This window comes from Penicillium cosmopolitanum (assembly GCF_028827165.1).
Source record: "Penicillium cosmopolitanum strain IBT 29677 chromosome Unknown utg000011l:1.0-3548175.0:1.0-3550911.0, whole genome shotgun sequence".
Classification (NCBI taxonomy): domain Eukaryota; kingdom Fungi; phylum Ascomycota; class Eurotiomycetes; order Eurotiales; family Aspergillaceae; genus Penicillium; species Penicillium cosmopolitanum.
This window is the reverse complement of record NW_026622681.1, coordinates 2672304-2691667: the sequence shown is the minus strand read 5'-3', so window position 1 is coordinate 2691667 and position 19364 is coordinate 2672304. Positions and strand designations below refer to the sequence as shown.

At 49.2% G+C, this 19364-nt stretch overlaps 5 protein-coding genes across 5 annotated transcripts; 4 read left to right on the top strand and 1 right to left on the bottom strand.

Annotated features, from left to right (window-relative positions):
* Positions 1–5010: 5010 nt before the first annotated feature.
* On the top strand, positions 5011–7185 carry N7509_012506 (uncharacterized protein; the record flags this gene model as incomplete). Its single annotated transcript, XM_056637143.1, has 1 exon — positions 5011–7185. The coding sequence occupies one exon, from the start codon at positions 5011–5013 to the stop codon at positions 7183–7185; it is 2175 nt and encodes a 724-aa protein (XP_056483173.1).
* A 687-nt stretch (positions 7186–7872) lies between these two features.
* N7509_012505 (fungal specific transcription factor domain-containing protein) lies at positions 7873–10374 on the top strand (the record flags this gene model as incomplete). The annotated part of the gene is made up of 3 exons (XM_056637142.1): positions 7873–7975; positions 8028–8412; positions 8484–10374. 3 exons carry the CDS (start codon positions 7873–7875, stop codon positions 10372–10374), a joined length of 2379 nt encoding a protein of 792 aa, XP_056483172.1.
* Positions 10375–11005: 631 nt separating this feature from the next.
* N7509_012504 (YybH family protein) lies at positions 11006–11737 on the bottom strand (the record flags this gene model as incomplete). The annotated part of the gene is made up of 3 exons (XM_056637141.1): positions 11006–11497; positions 11575–11631; positions 11687–11737. The coding sequence occupies 3 exons, from the start codon at positions 11735–11737 to the stop codon at positions 11006–11008; spliced, it is 600 nt and encodes a 199-aa protein (XP_056483171.1).
* A 572-nt stretch (positions 11738–12309) lies between these two features.
* N7509_012503 (flavin-containing monooxygenase) lies at positions 12310–13920 on the top strand (the record flags this gene model as incomplete). The annotated part of the gene is made up of 1 exon (XM_056637140.1): positions 12310–13920. The coding sequence occupies one exon, from the start codon at positions 12310–12312 to the stop codon at positions 13918–13920; it is 1611 nt and encodes a 536-aa protein (XP_056483170.1).
* A 3368-nt stretch (positions 13921–17288) lies between these two features.
* N7509_012502 (uncharacterized protein) lies at positions 17289–19359 on the top strand (the record flags this gene model as incomplete). Its single annotated transcript, XM_056637139.1, has 2 exons — positions 17289–18706; positions 18762–19359. 2 exons carry the CDS (start codon positions 17289–17291, stop codon positions 19357–19359), a joined length of 2016 nt encoding a protein of 671 aa, XP_056483169.1.
* Between the last annotated feature and the right edge of the window lie 5 nt (positions 19360–19364).

Below are 19364 nucleotides of genomic sequence, written 5' to 3'. Positions count from 1 at the left end.
CAACCAACAGAGACCCAAGCGCTTCCTGCCCTGGCCCTTATCCGAGGACCAGGTGACAAGAAGCTGATACCATCATCAGACGGGACCAGGTGTCGAATCGAGATTGATAATGTTCCATATTGCTCGTTCTGCCGAAAACCTTACCACGTGGACTCCGAATGCTTCAGTAAGAATCCCGGAATGAGGGATCAGAGAACAGATGGAAAGAGACACAAATCAAAGCAAGGGACTCCACATACGGGCGCACGCAGGCCGCCGAAAAGGCAGCCCTCTACTGACGACGAAGACGATGGCACAGGCAGGCCGAAAGACCCCAAGAAGCCCACCTTCATGTCGGCCAAGGTCTCTGCACAAGATGTCAATGATACATTTGGAAAAGATGTCGAAGGCAACTTTGCTCTTTTCGACTATGTTCCCGCTCTGATGGCTACTAGAGCCCCCTCGATCCGTGACGCTTGGATAGTTGACAGTGGATGTGCCCAGCACGTCTGTAATAACGCCTCAAGATTTGTAGAGATGAGCAAGTACCATGGGCCACCACTGCGAAGCATTGATACGTCGACGATTCCCTCCGGAGTTGGGACAGTAAATGTCCTATGCAATGTACGAGGCAGAAGGAAGTGGTTGGTGCTCGACAACGTCCTCTATGTCCCAACTGCACACGCAAACCTTGTCTCCGTACTCCAACTTCTCCAACGGGGAGCAAAGATCGAATTTTCAAGCCAAGGTGCCATTATTCGCAATAAGTCGACCGGAAAGAACCTTTACACCGCAAGCCAATATCATGGAGTCTACGCACTTAATTTGTGGACCAATATCAGCTTTGTCTCCTACCATGTTAGCCCGCAAATGATTCTATGGCATAGTCGGTTGGCTCATATGAGTGATGCAAATCTACAACGACTCAAAAGACAGGCCTACGGCATTCGGGATATGGAGCCACGTCAACCATGTAACCCATGCCTCCAGGGACGAATGATTGAAAAGCCCCACAGCCGGTCGCGAAAGGGCAGAAGAGGAGAATACGCAATGGAACTCCTCCACATTGACGTTGCAGGGCCATTTGAAGAGGGCCTCGATGGAAGTCGTTACTGGCTCACCATCGTTGACGATTTCACGGGATGGATAGAGATTATTCCGATACCCCGACGACAAGAATTTGTTATAGAATCACTACGTTTCTTTCTCGACCATAATGAACGTCCTGACCGAAAATGTAGAAGAATACGCCTTGACCGAATACCTGAGCAAGTGGGAGAAGAGATGAAATTCATGCTTTTCTCACGGGCAATCCAAGCTGAGGTTACAGGAGTTGACCAACACCAGCAGAATGGGGTTGCCGAAAGAGCCCATAAGACAATTTATGATAGGGCTGGGCCTACGCTAGCACATGCAAGGCTACCTTCTAAATTCTGGCCAGAGGTTGCTCGAACCGCAGCCTTCCTCTCTAATCGGTCGCCGTCATCAAAACTCAATATGACTCCGTACCAAGCATGGTACGGCGACAAGCCCGATCTATCCCGACTCAGAGTGATTGGGTCCAAAGGCGAATATATGATTCCGCCAAAACAGAGGAAGAAGCTCACGGAACCACGAACAAGACCGTGCATTCTGCTAGGCTATGAGGGAAATACCAACTACCGTATCCTACTGGAAGACGGAAGAATCGTTGGGACCCCAAATGCTGAATTTCACGAAGTCCTTACAGCTCCCTCCACACGGACTATAGAAGATGTGGGAGCCAGACGAGACGGCTTACCTGAGGTAACGGCTGCTGCCGCAGGGGGAGTGGGACGGTGGGACTAATAAATCAACCGTCGGTAGGCATACGGCAATCATCCGTACCCGCCTCTGGACGCCAATTGTCGATGGCACCACCAGAGCGAGCGCCACCTAAGTCGAGAAACGATATCTCGCACACACTGCCTCGATCGAGTAACGATAACTCGCGAGTGCTAACTCAGTCGAGTGACGAGAACTCGCTGATATCTGCGTCGTCTGAAACGAGTGACGAGAACTCGCAGCCACCTGTTGCTGAACAGGGAGACCGGACCTTGTCGCCCACGCAGCGTGATGATGTATTCGGACCATTCTCAGATACTTTACAAGAGAATGCCCAAACAAGTGACTCACCAACTGACAGCGACCAGCAACAAGACGACGCTCAACAAGGACAAGTTTTGGGGGGATGGCAACGATATCCAGAACCCCAACGTGACCGTCCAATTCATGCAGTGCGACAGGAAACACTAGCACATCACCCTGAACTCAGGATTCGTGACTCTCAGGGCACACAAGAAACCTCTAATGATAGCGAAGGAGAGCTTGCGTTAATGAACATATCTAATGGGAACATCATCCCAACGTTCTTAACATTGGCCTCCGAGGAAACAGAACCCTTTGAGCCAAAGACTCTGCAGCAAGCGAAGAACGACGCCAGCTGGCTTGAATGGGAAAGCGCAATGCTTGAAGAAGTAAACTCGCTCAACCAAAACAAAACGTGGGAGCTCGTTGATCCTCCCAAGGATCGCAGAATCCTCAGCGGAAAATGGGTCTTCAAAGTCAAGCGAGGACCACATGGCGAAGTAATCCGTCACAAAAGCAGATGGGTAGTAAGAGGCTTCACACAAGAAGAAGGAATTGACTATGATGAAACCTTCGCCTCAGTTGTCAAACCAATGAGCTACAAGGCCCTTTTCGCAATCGGAGCGGCCCTAGACCTGGAGATCGAGCAAATGGATGTCAAAACGGCATTTCTGTATGGAAATATAGACCACGAGATCTATGTCGAGCAGCCTCACCATATGGCTGATGGCACGTCAAAGGTCTGTAAACTTCGCAAGGCTCTCTATGGCTTGAAGCAAGCCCCTCGTATCTGGTACCAGACCCTTACAAACTTTTTACGCAACCTCGGCTTCGAGCCAATCACAGCAGATCTTGGAATCTTCGTGCGGAGCAATATGTACATCGCGGTGTACGTCGATGACCTCCTCATTGTGGGACCAAGCATTGCAGAGATAAAGAGGATCAAGCGGAGCCTGAGAAATCGCTTTCAAATGACAGACCTGGGGCCGTGCAGCTACTACCTTGGGATGTCCATCCAGCGAGACCGTCAGAACAGGATACTGTACCTCAGTCAAGAAGCATATATTGACAAGGTCGCTCATCAGTTTGGAGTCAGCGATGGCGCCCCCGTCAGTACACCAATAGAGACTTCACCCCTCCCAGAGTGTAGTCCAGACTACCGATGCCCTCCAGATCAAAGAATCTCCTACCAACGCATTGTCGGGTCTTTGATGTACATTATGCTTGGAACCAGAGGAGACATTGCGTATGCAGTGTCTGTGGCGAGTAGATTCCTGGCAAATCCTGGGCCGCAGCATATGAAGCTCGCCCGACGCGTCCTGCGGTACCTCAAAGGAACAAGAGGCCTCAGGCTCACGTACAAAGGTCAGCCCCAGATGCTGAAAGGCTTTACAGACGCAGACTGGGGTGGATGTCGTGACACCAGACGATCAACAGCTGGATATCTCTTCAATGTCGGGAGTGGTGCAATCAGTTGGCAGTCGAAACGCCAAAGCGTCGTTGCCCTCTCAACCTGTGAAGCTGAGTTCCTGGGCCAGACACAAGCAAGCAAAGAAGCAATCTGGCTAAGAAGACTTCTAAATGAGTTAAACATGAGCCAAGGAAAAACCGCAACAATCATTTGTGGTGACAACCAAGGAGCCATCGCCCTTTCGTCGAACCCACAATACCATTCCCGCACGAAGCATATGGAAATCCAACGCAAGTGGCAAGGAGAAGTTCAAGACCTTGGAACAGTGGAGCTGCAATACATCCAAACTACAGAACAAATTGCAGATGGGCTCACCAAGCCTCTTGCACGAGGACGATTTGAGTGGTTTCGGAGAGGGCTTGGCATTGAGTGACGCCTCTCTCGGCCCACGGGTTTCGAGCAGAGACTAATCGCAGGGGTACCCTTTCCTTCTTTTCCCTTTGAAGGTTTTTTGAAGGTTTTTTGAAGGTTTTAACGGGACCTTGCACCACCGTGTTGGATGGTCACTGGCATCCTTGATAGCGGTTGCCATCGAGTGGGAGTGTTGAGTATCACGGTGGTCAAAGCATGTAGTGGGGATCATCAAGAGACAGATAAATAGATGAGGAGCCCCACTTCCAACAAGATAGACAACTTAACCAATACAACATACCTATCTCAACACGAATAAAGGCCTTATTCATATTCGCATTCATATTATTCATATTGTGAAATTTCTCCGCATCAATACTTTGTCCGGTATAGCGGTTATCGTGTTACCGAAATGCGCTTAGAGGTCGATTTCACAATGCCATCACTTCATCAGCAACGCTGGACTGTGAATCTCCGTGGCCAGTATATTTTGAAAGGAACAACAAGCTTATGTAGATTTTAATTGGTTTGATCTGCCGTGGCTGATCTTTGTAAGATATGATACTCATCTGCAAGTGTCTGCCCATAGAGACTTGACAGCGGCCACGAAGGTCCGTGAAGATTATATATATCTCACAGCCCAATTTCGAATCAACCTGGGCAATGAAATGAATAGATCTACTCACTTCCCTGATTCTAGTTCAATGCATTCCAAATTTCGTCCATAAAGTGGCCCTGAAAAGTGGCACGTAAAAACGCGTTTGCCTCGCCATCCAGAGCCTTGAATGACCCTGGATGCATTTTGTTTACGTTCAAAACCAGCGATATCGCGTTGCAGAAAACAGAAAAGAGACCTATCAACTTCCCACGTCAAGGAGGGCATATAAAGCGCGAATATGAAGGGGCTTGTCAACAATCATCCTTTCCTCAAGCCCCCCTATCAGTTTCTAACCCCAGCCCAGATAACTCAAGGTATGTTATGCATCACCGCCGATACCACTTTCATATACTGACATCGGGAAATAGTAGCATGGCATCTACACCCAATCCCTCTATGCGGAGGACGCGCGGTCTTCCACGCCGGGACTATAATGCTCTACACAATGGCCTCGTTTCTTCACCTTCAGAGCAATCTGAGGAATCGCCCTGCGAAAACGGACGCCCTTACTCTCCTGAGCCCTCCCTATCTAGGGAAACTGAAGAGACACCTCAGTCAACGCGGTCTTACTCTTTGCCTAGCTCCTCGCCCTCCCCGTTTGATTCTGCATTTTCGGAGAGCAGGTGCCATGCGAGTAGTCTACACCCGTATAAAAGACGAAAGATCAAGGCGTATTCTAGTTGGACCATTGAGCACTTTTGGACAACAGAACTGGATAGCACCTGGAGTCGGCAGGGCGGTCCACCGAAAAAAAGACCGGCTGCTGATTTGCAAGCATTGCAGCTGGTCCTCCAGAGATTCGGCGCGCTATGGTTCCACTTCGAATTTGTTGGTGCATCTCCAGACCAAGCATCGTATCAAGTCTGGTGCCGAATCTACTTTCTTGCCCGCGGTCGAAGGAAGCCTCGACCGGTTCTTAGAGTCGCCGAGGAAGAAGGCTAGCGTTGAAGAAATGCTAGTCCAATGGGTCATTCAAACAAGACAGCCTTTTACAGTGGTGGAGCATCCGGCTTTTAGGGCACTCATCGAAGCAACAGGGGCTACTTTGCCTATCAAAACCGCTGATACTCTCTTTAACCGAATCAAGGAGGAATTCCGCTCGGGCAGGGCTTTCGTGAAAGATGAACTTGCCAGCAGCAGCCGGACACTCGCATTATCCCTTGACGTGTGGACGTCAGAAAATCATATTGCGATCATGGGTATCATCGGTCATTGGATATCCCCTGAGTTTGAAAAGCGAGAAGAGCTACTCGAGTTCACCGAAATTAACGGACCGCATTCTGGAGAGAACCTAGCGGAAGTTGTGCTAAAGATGCTCGACGAACTAGACCTCGCGCCTAAGCTGCTGACCATCACGGGCGACAATGCAGGCAATAACGGGACGCTCTGCGATAGTCTGCATGACCAGCTCCTCAAGAAATATGATAATGACGATGACCGCTTTCGTATCAGGCCTCTGATGCGGTTCCGTGGACGACAGAGCTTTATTCCTTGCCTTGCCCATGTCCTCAATCTGATTTGCAAAGATGTATTAGCTTCTTTAAAGGCTGGTTCAGCTCGAGAAGCGAAGGCAATACTGGACGACATGGCCGTTCGTACTAGCCCAGCATTCAACTCCCTTCACAGCACGAAAGGAGCAATTATGAAAATCCGATTGCTGACGCTGTGGATCGCCCGTAGCCCACAGCGCCGCCAAGATTGGAAAGAGGTATCACCGAGCAAAAAGGTCAGTTATGACGTTGACACCCGATGGAACTCGACATATCTCATGATTCAAGATGCCCTTCGGCTACAAACTGAACTGGGGCAGTTTGTGCGGATACATCCAGAAGTCCAGGCCCTCCAGCTCAACGATGACGAATGGTCGACACTTCAGCAAGTGGCCAAGATTCTAAAGCCGTTCTGGGACCACACAAACTCGGTTTCAAAGGCATGCCCAACAATTGTGGAAAGCCTACCGATTTACTGGAGCTTGGACGACTTGTTAAATGACGTTCGAAATGCGGAGGGAGATTTTGAAGACGTGAACATTGAAATTCGCGATGCGGTGGAAAGAGGGATTCGGAAGATGAACAAGTTCGCTAGAAAAATGGACGACAATCTTCTTTACTATGTGGCTTCTGTGCTAGATCCGCGCATCAAGTCGTCTTTGATTGTTTCTCAAATGAGCGAGCAGGATTCGGGGCTTATTGTCTCTCAGGTGCGGGAATTCCTAAAAAAAGAATACCCTCAAGAGCCATTCATGTCGCGGGAAGTTGACCATCCACGACCACCGGGGATGTCAGAAACAATGTGGAGGACTTTGCGCAAAGTCCAACCATCCAAAGAGGCCTCTCTGTCGGATATTGATAAGTATTTGGATTCCCCACCGGTCAACTGGTCACACCATATGATCAGTGACGCAGACGCAGAATGGGTTCTGAAGTGGTGGAAGGCTAACGCATTTAATTTCCCACTGATGGCCAAAGCGGCTCGCGATTATCTATCCATTCCTTCCGCAGAGGTTGGGATTGAACGCGAGTTCAGCAACGCTAGAGATGTCTTGGGCCTCCGAAGACACTGTCTAAACGCGGAGACTATGCGGTGGTTGATGTTATTGAAAGGGCAGTATCAGACATGACTTTAGAGGGTGGTGTATGTATGTAAACTCAATGATTGAGAGCTAAAGTCTCGTATGTACATTGTTACAGACCTGAGTATATGAGCTTCGCTGATGTATTGGCATGTAATGAAATGAAAGGTTATGTATAGTATCTTATTATATGAATAAATATGAATTATTCATATATTCATGAATATTGCGAATATGAATAAAGGGCTTATTCATATTCATATTATTCAATTCATATTATTCATATTCACAAATATTCATGAATATTCACGAATAATCATATTCCTTTCGGAGCCCTAGAAGGCGGGGTATAAGGTGGACGATACTCCACTTCCCCGAACTCAGTCTCTCTTAACGGACTTAAATGTGGCTGTCGTCGCCTGCCTGGTATCTGATCTTATCTACACTTGACATTCTACCTGAGTCCAGATATTGCTCTGCCTGTCGCTCAGAGACGTTCAAAATTGTCAATCATGCCACTAAACAGGCGGTGGAGTAAGACGATGAACGTGAGGAAGGAACGCCAAGCGACCCAGTCTGAATTGGCATGTAGTGCATGTCGAAGGCAAGTAGGATGAAAAATCAACAGGACACACTAGAATAACCTGCTTACCGGTTACAGGAAGAAAACGAAATGGTAGGTGGCTAAATAGCTTGCTGATCGCATCAGCCCCATCCGTGATTGCCTGCTAACAAATGAGAGGAAGCGATCGCTCCTTGCCATCCTGTCTCTTATGCACCAAGCTACATCTTATCTGCGTATATCCAACCCTCCGCCTCAAACCTGGCCCGAAAGGTGGTCAGTATCATCGGAATTACACAACTACGAATCGACCGCTGATATTTCCTAGACTCATCCCAACGGTTGCTAGAGGATCTCTCGACAAATGGAGATCGGAAAAGCTCTATCGGGAGGAGCTCTTGGCGGAAAGATCATGTCAGCTACCTCGAGGGCAACGGCTGTGACTTCAGTCTTTGTGATGAGGATTCGCCGAATGAGCACAGTGCAGAGTCTTATGACATTCAATCCAATTCCACCGATGTGGAAAGTAATTTTGTCAAGGCCATCGGTCTTTCTGCTCTAATCCACCCTACGCATGATCTTTGCTTACTTCCGGTGCCCATGAGGCAAGAAACAACATCGTCTGGGTCTCTTTTAAACCTTGCTGGAGCACAGAATCTACTCATGGACGCCTGCATTGCCTTTGATCTGTCACTTGAGGGCTTCCAACACTTGTGAGCATAAATACCCACCAGCTTTCTTGTATAGAACTCAACCTTGAATTTGGGAAACTAACGCTTTCTAGAACGGATATATACTTTGACTCCATGACTGAATTCTCACTGTTTCATCGGCCTTCCTTTGGGAATAAGATCCAGAACATCAAGAATCCCGGCCACCTCCAGGCTTTTTTCGCGTCTATGTTTGCTTATTCTGCCAGTTTTCATATTGATGACGCTGTTGATCTTACGGCCCACATTTGGACTTCGTCATGCACGCCTGATCCAATGCGTTTCCACAACCTAGCATTGAGATTAATTAACACATCCTTGGATGAGTGCTCTGACCAGCCGCCAAGCATTTGCTTGCTTCAAGCCATGATTCTGATCACCTTTTGTGAACTGACAAAAGGCGTCCGTGGCCGAGCGTGGAGGCTCCTAGGCTCATGTGTTCGGGTAGCGTACGAACTTCACCTGCATCTGATCGACTACGAAGCGCGTGACGAATATTACAAGGTAGGTCAGGATCTTTCACGTTGGATTGCGGATGAAGAGCGACGACGATGCTGGTGGGCTATCTGGAAAATGGACAACTTTGCCAGTGTCATTCGGCGATGTCCCACCGCCATCGACTGGAACATGATCGATACCTATCTTCCTGTCTCGGACGAACTTTGGTTTAACAACCAATTCCAACGCAGTTGCTTACTCGAAAGGGAACCGACCACCCGAGCAGAAATATTGAAAAGCTGTGGAAACGAGGGTGCAGATGCATGGTTGATTGTCATCAGCTCCATCATGAGGGATGCGCAAGTACTCCTCAGAGGGAACCTCCGAGGAGTATTGCTAGACGTGGACCCTCATAACGCCTCTGAGCAACTCCTGCACTACTTCCACAATTCCTTTTGCAGAAAAAAGACAGACAAAGACTCGACACGATTGAAAACGTTGATTCGTGCTCTGCGGACTACGATCTCAAGTTTACCGAAATCCCTTGTTTATAATGGAGAATACCTTGACTTTGGCTTCGACTTTTTGAGGGGAGTTCGTGACTCCGAAACCAAAAGACTTCACAGCGCGAAGTACAACATCCATCTCACAATGAACCTAGCGCAATTTATGGTTTACCATCATTATGCTTTTGGTGAAATTGTCTCTGGGGTGATCTTCACGGAGAAGGACACCAAACAAGAAGTCTTACCGCAAGAGGAACGAACATCCGAAAATGCGCTAGGTCTAGAACAGTGTCTTCAGGCCGCTGATTATATTTATATCCTTACTTCTCATTGCCCAGAGGATCATGTTAAATACGTGAACCCTTTTCTTGCTAGCACAGTGTGGCTTTCCGCATCGCTTCAAGTCCTGCGGAAGCTATTCGGGAAGAAAGTAGATCTGGAGGAGACGCTATCAAAATATGCCATTCTACGTGCCACCTGCGAACGATTTACTGCGTTTTGGCATACACCTCTGGCATTGTTAGAAAACCTGGACTCCCTGGAGGCCCGTCTGAGCCCATACTGCAACTTCCCCCCGGGTACCACTGCCCCTCACGAAGCCCCACACGGTTTGAATATGCCCATGCCATTCAGCGTATCTGGAGAGACTCGGGTTCAAAAACCCAGTACTCGGACCAATAGGCCGAAAACATCTCAGCAGGACCTACAGCCATTATTGCCACGAGCCGATGGTGATTTGAATCCTATATCGGAAGTGCGCGTTTCACCTACAGCACAATATCAACGCCGCGACAATGAAAACAGCAGCAATGCCAATCTCACTCCAAATCCACCACTACATGACGATTATAACAATGTTGACCAAAGCCTGTCTAGTGGGCAGAATTTACCAACTAGCGCTTGGAGGGAGGATACGGAGATCCATGGCGGACTAGATAATTGGTTTCCGCAATGCCTTTCGGACATCTTCACTGAAGCATTTGGCAATGAAAGCGTGGAGAATCTTTACCATGGCCCATGACTGATAGGACAAGTTTTGCGCCTAAATGTGATAATCTCTGTATTCAAAATTGGGGTGCTTTTGGTATCAGAAATGCTCACTAGAATTCGTCTTTTTTAAAAAAGATATTCGCCATGTCTTTTCCAACTTTTGAGTTATCCCAGTTGATGAGGTTCCAAGCAGGCGGCTCCAACCAATCTGTGCAGTAGCATGAATGTGAAACTCAAGAACAAGCTTACGGCTAGACTTCGTGGGAATAAAGACAAGACTATAAATAATAGCCCGTCTGTTATGCATTGAAGTTTCACATACCCACCCGTTGTTATTTCGGGATTTGATATACAATAACTCACTCCTCTTAGCTTTCTGGCGGAGACAGCCTTGGAGAATATATATCTGCTTCACTAAAAGTGCGGACAGCTATACAATTTGAATACTATACAACGTGACGTCGCGGTTTATACTTTTGCAAGGGCGCATTGATAACACACTATAAATTTGCACAGCGGGAATGACCTCTTGTACTGTTCTAGTTCCTTAGTGGGAATCATCAAAATAGCTTATAGCGTAGTGTAGGAAAGAGCCGTGGCTGGTGAAAAGATTCAGGACATTTACTGTTTGTGATTTCACACACCACCCTTGAGAGGCAATTCTACTGAAGTTTGAATCCCTTTCCAGGGTCCAATGATGCCGTGAAATCACCCTTCTGGGTCTTCATATCCACGGGAAACGACAGATGCTCATGGATCCATCGCCACTTCCCATCCTCAGGGCTGCGGTGCGCAATCCCAGTCCGCCGAAATGCAGTGTCAAATGGCGTGCCTCCGGCCGTGCCCCAGGTATGCTGGATCATGGTAGAATAAGTACAGTCGCGTGAGAGAGCAGTGATCTCTAGGTCTTTGAATTCCATCTGGCCGTCATTCCAATAAGGGAAGATGGATTCAAAATGTTTATTAAATTCGCCACGGATCGTGTTTCCGAACATGTCGTAGCTGAGCATTTCGGGAAAGTTGTAGAAACGGCGTGCGCCAGCCATGCCGTTGTGGAAGTCCGCTTGAGATTCATGGTTCCAATAGTGCAGCCAACCACGATAGAGCTGATCCAACGCTTCCTTTTCAGCAACAGCAAGATCCGGATTGTGGTACTATACTCAATTTACGTAAGTTATGAGCCCGCCGCGTTGTCATTAGAGAGCGAAAATTGCGGTCGGTATGCACAAACCTTGCTCTTTGGCATCTGAAGGAAGTCATATTGCTTCATAACAGAGCTATAAGATTTCTATTACAGTCAATATGGCACCGCATTTCATGCTTCGGCTGAGTAGAAGACACACATCATCTTTCACAAATCCCTTCTGATCTGTCATTTTGATACAATCAACCATTCGTCAGCGTTGAATTGCTTTTGATTCGAGGTTGGAATATAAGAAGAAATTCAAGCTGTAATGGAGAGAATTGCTGACAATCATGTTGCTAGAACAGGCTATTCACTCCCTTTATGTTGCACAGATGTATGCGGGGCTACAAATTGCCCTCTACAAGTTTGCAAAGGAATCAGGTTTTTGCGAAATAGAGGCATAATAGCGGCGGCGGGATTTTTCTTGATGTTCCGTACTAGGTAGGATCAGTCAGTCCATCTGCCCGGTGCGGTCAATTAGTCCGGCCGTGGGCTCAAACTATGCGGGCAGCTGAAATTTATCCGGCTTAATTTTTCTTTCTCTTTTGTTTGTGATCCGGAACCCAAAGCAATTACATTGAATTAGTTTGTCCGCATGGCCACGTGTCAAGCATCCGGGGTCTTAGGAATTCATCCGCAGGAACTTTTGACAGATATAAGTTGCATCAGCTTGCCTCTCGAGATACATTTGTATACATCAAATACTAGCTCGAACAAAAGTCTTTCATCTTTACAGCTACCTCAGCATCCCGAATTATATACGATTCACCAGCTATTACTATGGGCTTTATCTCAAATCCACCACAATATGACGCCATCATCGTCGGCAGTGGCTTTGGTGGCTTATACACGCTTCACCAAATGCGCAAACAGAACCTCAAATGTCTAGTTATTGACGAGGGTTCGGACATAGGTGGAGTATGGCATTGGAACTGTTATCCTGGTGCTCGGGTTGACACCAAAATCCCTCTGTATGAGTTTTCTGATGAGAATTTGTGGCGAGATTGGGTGTGGACAGAGAAATATCCCGGAGCGGATGAGATTCGCCGGTACTTTGAACACGTCGAATCTAAGCTTCATTTGAAGAGGGACATCCTGTTCTACACTCGTGTAATTGCTGCCAGTTTCGACAACAATCCTAGTCAGTGGACTGTGACGACAAATGATGAACAGAAGCGCACAGCTCGTTATTTCGTTCTCGCAACCGGTTTTGCCGCGAAAGCGCTTATACCCTCTTTCAAGAATTTGGAGACCTTTGCAGGCCCTTGCTTTCACACTTCTCGGTGGCCACAGGAAAGAATAAATTGCAGTGGCAAGCGAGTCGGCATTGTTGGCAACGGATCGAGCGGGCTACAGGTCATACAAGAGCTCGGCCCTGTGGTCGAACATATGACAGTGTTTCAGCGCAGTCCTACTTATGCACTCCCCATGCGACAGCGCCCATTGTCTGTCGAAGAGCAAGACAAGTGTCGATACGAAGCAATTTACGAGCTTCGCAAACATACATTTGCTGGTCTCGATACTGAATTCAGCTTTTTGCCAGCCACTTCTGTGCCTTCCGAACAGCGCCAGGCATTTTTTGAGGAAATCTGGGAGGAAGGCGGCCTGTCATTCTGGCTGGGGACCTACCGTGATGTTATCATGAATAAGGATATCAACAGGGAGGCTTACGAATTTTGGCGGAAGAAAGTCTTGCCTCGCATCAAGGACCCGAAGAATGCCGAGCTGCTAGCACCGGAGGAGCCTCCGTACTATTTCGGCACAAAGAGAGCAACCCTGGAGCAGTGTTACTACGAAGTTTACAATCAAGATAACGTTAAACTTGTTGACGCCAAGAATATACCGATCGTTGATGTGCGGCCGAACGGCGTCCTCACCGCGGACGGGCAATTCCACGAACTCGACGTTCTCATTCTGGCTACTGGATTCGATTCGGTGACAGGCGGTATTCTCAATATCGACATTCGTGGCCGCGATGGTGCTTCCCTGCGGGAAAAATGGAAGAATGGCACCTGGACACATCTCGGACTAATGACATCTGGATTCCCAAATATGTTCTTTCTCTACGGGCCCCAGGGGCCGACTTCCTTCTGCAATGGCCCTACATGCGCCGAAGTTCAGGGTAACTGGATCGTGCAAACTATCAAATATCTTCGATCTCATGGCAATAACGAACTTGAGCCAACTGCGCAAGCCGAGGAAAAGTGGAGAGGGCTCGTCAACCAAATTGGAGATGCTACGTTGCTGCCGGCAACGAAGTCGGAGTACATGGGTACCAATGTTCCTGGAAAGCCGAAGGAGATGCTCAACTACCTAGGAGGCTTGACTGAATACATCAAGAATATCTCAAGCACAATCACTTCGGGGTATTCTGATTTTTCTATCAATTAGTTTGAATATAGTTCCAAGGTTGGTTTCGAGTTCAACACTACTAACATACACGGTTCGCTCAGAGAGCGTTGACAACTTTGTATATCCCGTCTACTATATTGTTCATTGAAGATAACTCTCAAAAGAAAACTTCTGCATATATTTTGTTTATGGCATAAACAATGGTCATTCGACGTTCCAAGTCCATGATGGCAAAAGAGCCACCTCATATGCCCATATGCAGATACATCCTTCTAGAAACCATGAGGCCTAGGGACCTAGAAGACTGAACCTGGGTCCAAAGCATAAATAGATAATAGATAAGCAAAACTACAACAGACTCTGCAACCTACTCCTATAGTTATCTTTTCAATGGTTGTCAGAGATATCACTTCCCATCAACAGTACTATGCCACAAAACAATAGAGCCAATCTGAACTACGGCCCACTTACTGGAAACTCTACCAACTCCACTAATTCCCGCTTTCTAAGATTCAGGCGTATTGACTTTTTCCACGGATCCTGCCAAAAGGCTGTAAGGACAGGCTTTTAGTATAACAAGCTGTTTCGATAAAGATAGGCAAAACCCCTGGGGTGCAACAGAGGTAGAGGAACAATAGATAACATATATAACTAGGCAAAATTTAGCCCAATAATCTTCCAATAGTTGCAAATTTTAGGGAAATAGGTCGGGGCAGAGTTCGATAAATGTACAGTAGCTTACTATTAGTCTATATCACGGGAGGTTTCATTAATTACCATCTTGCACATGAACAATCAAACAAGTCCTTCAATTCGGTTCCCAATAGTTCCAGATCCTCATTACCATAGCTTGGATCATCGACAACGGGAATGAACAATGCATCACTTCCACTCAGAAAATTTGAATCCCAGGTTGGCATTGCTACGGAGTTGAGTGGCAGTTGCTCATGCAGACCGGACAGCGCTTCAGCTGACTGATTCGATGTTGGCACACCAGTCACAGACAACTGTGAAGAGGATGGGAGCGTGTCCATTGATCCAGCAACAGCCTCAAATTCCTTAGGATCTGAGGAATCAGGAATCAGGAATGCTCATGCTGATCAATTTCTGTTTCGACTCCCTCTTATCAGATATATACTGGCGGGCGAGTTGTGCGAACTGGGCGACTAATGAACCGGGCAAAGTACCGTTGCTTGCGACTTCTAGCCGACTGAAATGCTTACTGGCAATATTGAGGAGTGCAAGACTGAGCTCAAGGCAGGCTCACTGAGCAAATCAGGGTGCTTCGATCAGACTCAATGAGTGATCAGTCTGATTACGTAATGATCACTGATCAGCTCAGGCCGGTCAGGGGTGAGCACTAGAATGGAAAGGGAAAGCCAAGAATTGCCAGACATTATCCGGTAGATATGTACCTACCCTGACCCCGGCGAAAGCCTCTGAACCCTGAACTTCAAGTTGGAAGCACTAATGCTGCCTTCCGCATTCAGAGAAGCGTGAGTACTTTCACATGGCAGTGGAAGTGGCATTCTCAACATACTAGTATTCGCTGGGTTCTGACTTAACTCCGAGTCCCCTATCAGCTTGTCGACTTGCGCTAAGCTACTAGTAATCAGGCTTGGAATTCAAAGATAGTCCACTTCAATATATCTGTACTTGGTAATCACCTGAGCAATCACTACAGTATTAGTAGTTCTACTACTAATTAGTGTCTGGACGACATTCATATGTGCCTCTGTCAGGTGCCAATGTCAATGCCAAGTTCAAGGTCAACTTCAAGTTGAGGTGGTGGTTGAGAGCCGGAGGTAGAAATATATTCAATCACACCGGGGCACTTCAAGTTCAACTTGAAGAATTCTTGAGCTGTTTAATTTGATACAAAAAAGGACAGGTAGATGCAATTATTAGCCAGTATTAAATAAACTTAGTAATACTATGCCCAGTACCTCTCGTAGTAGGCATAGATCTACTCTATACTAATAACTCGATTCCATGGACCCGTGGAAGCCTCGGCTGATGCCGTTGGAGCCTTGGCGCCTAAAACTTGAGGCCACAACACGGACCGACCTTCGATAGAATTCGGTGGCTTTCGCCCTCGCCGCGTACCCTGGTTCAGGCTGGGAACTCGTACCGCCGTGAGCACTAGTGGCAGTTAGTAGCTCCAGTCAGAGCTGGGATCTGGGATCTGGACGGTGGGAGCTGGCGCTGGCCATGGCCCCGGGTTCTGGAGGGTCAGTGCAGGAAGACTCCGTCGTGGTGCAGGGTTGGGAGTGTTGGTTGAATGTGATTAGCCGGGGAAGTGTGGTGTCTAGGATAGATGTACTCCGTACTCCGTACTCCGTAAAGTGAGATGGGTGCTTGTTCGGAGGCTAGTAACCCAATCAGCTAGAGGATCGGTTGGAGAGGCCCAGACCACACCTTATCCTTGGCGGGTAGGAGAGCCATTGAACCAGAGGAAGGAGCCGCAGGCATCCGGATGGTGTGAATGGGATGATAGATGGTATTAGATGCGGTAAATTGTAAATAGTACTAGTAGTTTAGTATACTGCATAGTACGGAGTACTATGATATACTTGATGTATCAAGTATACCATTATACCTTACCTCTACTTCGTAGAGGTATACCTCTGGGTATACAGCAGGTAACTACATGACGTGTCGCATCTCCACGTCAGAAAGAGGCAGAATCATCACATCATCCTGGCTCCACTGCTCCTTCCCTGTGTCCACTGCTGCCCTCTGCTGCCCACTCCCGTTCCTTCCCCCTGTACTCAGTCTACCCTGCCTGCGCCCGATCGCCCCTTCCCCCCCTAAACATTCTGTGTTTCTGATTCTGTTGTTTCCCTCTCCCTCTCCCTCACCCCCTTCCCTTCCACTCTTCTCTTCCACTTCCACTTCTACTTCTCTTTCTTCTTCCCTACTTTCCCACTTTACCTATACCTATTCTCTCCCCCCGCCCCCCGTCCCCCTTTTCCTCTCTTCTCCTTTCTCCTTTCTCCTTTTCTTTTCTTTTCCTGTTTCTATCAACTTCCACCCACTCCAATTATTAATAGATTTTGCCACGGCTCCGCTCTCTGCCTGCTCTCCCCCCCAAATCCCACATCTTGACACGGTCGCGCGACAGTCGTCCATTCCTTGCCCCTTCCGCTCTAAACAACCAATTCATCCACCATCACATCCACCACCACCACCCTCCACCGCCATCAACCACACCCACAATAAAAAAAAGTTATACATCTACCTCTACCACCACCACAATTCTTCCCCCTGCTTCCCCCCTTCCCACTGGCAATTCCCATCCTCCACATTTCAACATCCGAGCGCATGGAATCGACCTATCACTTTCTCATATAAACACCCTATCGTCTCTGCCCGACCCGACCCGATTCCTGCCCATCTCGCATGGCATGTTTCGCCTGCTACCCTGGCCCTCTGCGATCGGAGGGGACAAGGTAATGACTGAGGAAGTCAAAATGCTGGCTCCCTCATGTGCCCCCGTCAATGTCAACGTCAACGGCCTCTCCCTGCCGCCCATGTTAAAGCGCAAGCGTTCGTCCTCATCAGCGACTGACGCGCCCGCTGCAACCAAGGTGCGCACCGAGGAGTCCACGCGACCGGTACAATCTGTCCCTTCGATGCCTCCAACGCCCTCTCCGTCCGTCGCGCCCTCGGTCGATGTCGCTGCGACTTCGGTTGCGCCATCCCCAACCGCCACCATGGAGATTGAGCGTCCGCCGGCGCAGGCCGCCAGTGGGAAGCCAAGTGTCAACCACATCCGGGATACGATCACCGCCCAGCTCAGTCTGGAGGTTCTCCTCAAGCACAACGAGCTACGACTGATCGACCAGGAGATCGCCAAGTGCCAGATCGCGCTGGAGCAACTTCGTCGCTGCGCGGAAATCCCCTATCCAGGGTCTGCGGTCGCCGGAGTCTCCGCCGACGTCAGCTCTGGTGTGGGCGCCTCAGTGCTACAGCCTGGAAATGGCCCAGCACCCATGTCGCCCGCGCCCTGGGGTGTCGCCGAGGGTCCCTACTCGCGTCACTATAAGCAGTGGCTCATCCCCGATCCTCGGTTCGACGGTGGCCTGGCGGAAGCGACTCCGGTCTCGGGTGTGTCCGGCATCCCGCTGGAAGGTGGCCGGTCAACACGTGGGAACCCGATCGACTTCAGTCAGTTGGCTGGAAAGAGCCGACCGTCGCGTACGTCTACGGGTGCGAAGATGCAATCCCTGCCGCAAATATACCCGCCCCCACGAGAGAAGGCTGGTCCCATGGTTATTCGACGCAAGTCGGACGGCCTGATGGTCAAGCTGGTCTGTCTCGATTGCAAACGGGAGAACTTTTCCAGCACCCAAGGGTTTATTAATCATTGCCGTATCGCGCACAACCGGAACTTTACCAGCCACGAGGCTGCGGCCATTGCCTGCGGTGCCGCGGTCGATTTGGATGATGCCGGCGTGGTTGTTGGTGGTGCTCGATCTGAGCCGCAGAGTGCTGTTGCCACCCCAGGCACTGTTCACCCTCTGATTCAATCAGTTCAACTACCGCCCCCGAGCGCCATTCCATCTTCGCCCAAGGATTTGGCCACGCCACGCAAACCTTCGGAAGTCAACTCCACTGCGGCTGTTGCCACTCCTCCTGCGATGGTGAAGCCAGCCTCTGAACGGCACCGCCAATCAGAGCCGGTGAAGGCGAAGACCAACCCTTCGTTCCTCGCTTCCCCTGCGACCCCTCACCTGTCTGCTCTTATGCGTCAGCGCGGATTGGGCCTGAACCTGGACAAGTTGGTGGAAGAGGCCAAGACCCCAGTTGATCTGAGCAGCCTGTCAGATGCGGATTCGGATGGTGAAGATTCGACCCACCCGTCAACGGAGTCTCAGCCAGGGTCCTGCGGCAGCCCGTCAGCCTATGCGGATGCCTACAGCCCAGGCTGCCTCTGAGCGGACTGAGAGCCGCAAGGGTATCGATAGAGCGCCCCATGAGCCCCAACTGCAACACGAGATGACTCCTTCACGGCCGCAGCCCCCATCTTTCCTCAACTTCCCGTTCCACGGCCACCTCCCGGCCGGGACACGTGAAGGGGATGGTCTGGACCACCCTGCCAATCTCAGCCCTCATACGATAGAGTCCAACCAGGCACCCAGCTTGGTCAGTGACGATGAGGATGACTATGAGGCCGCCTCCGACTCGGACAGCCCTAGTTCATCTGAGGCCGATGAGCAGGAGCAGGAATTCCGCCACATCGAGGTGGCAGATGACGAGCGCAACACTGCGCAGTCTACTACCACTTCCGAGCCCAAGCCCGGGCCGTCCCTGAACCCTACACCTCAGGCTGCCCCCATCGCGCATCCTCTGAAACGGAGCCGGTCCAAGCGATCCGTGTTGCCCTTCGATCGCGACGAGGACGATCAACGCATGAGCTTCGTCCACCCCAACCAGGATGCATCCAAGCCGAAGCGTGCGGATCCCAAAAAATAATAAAA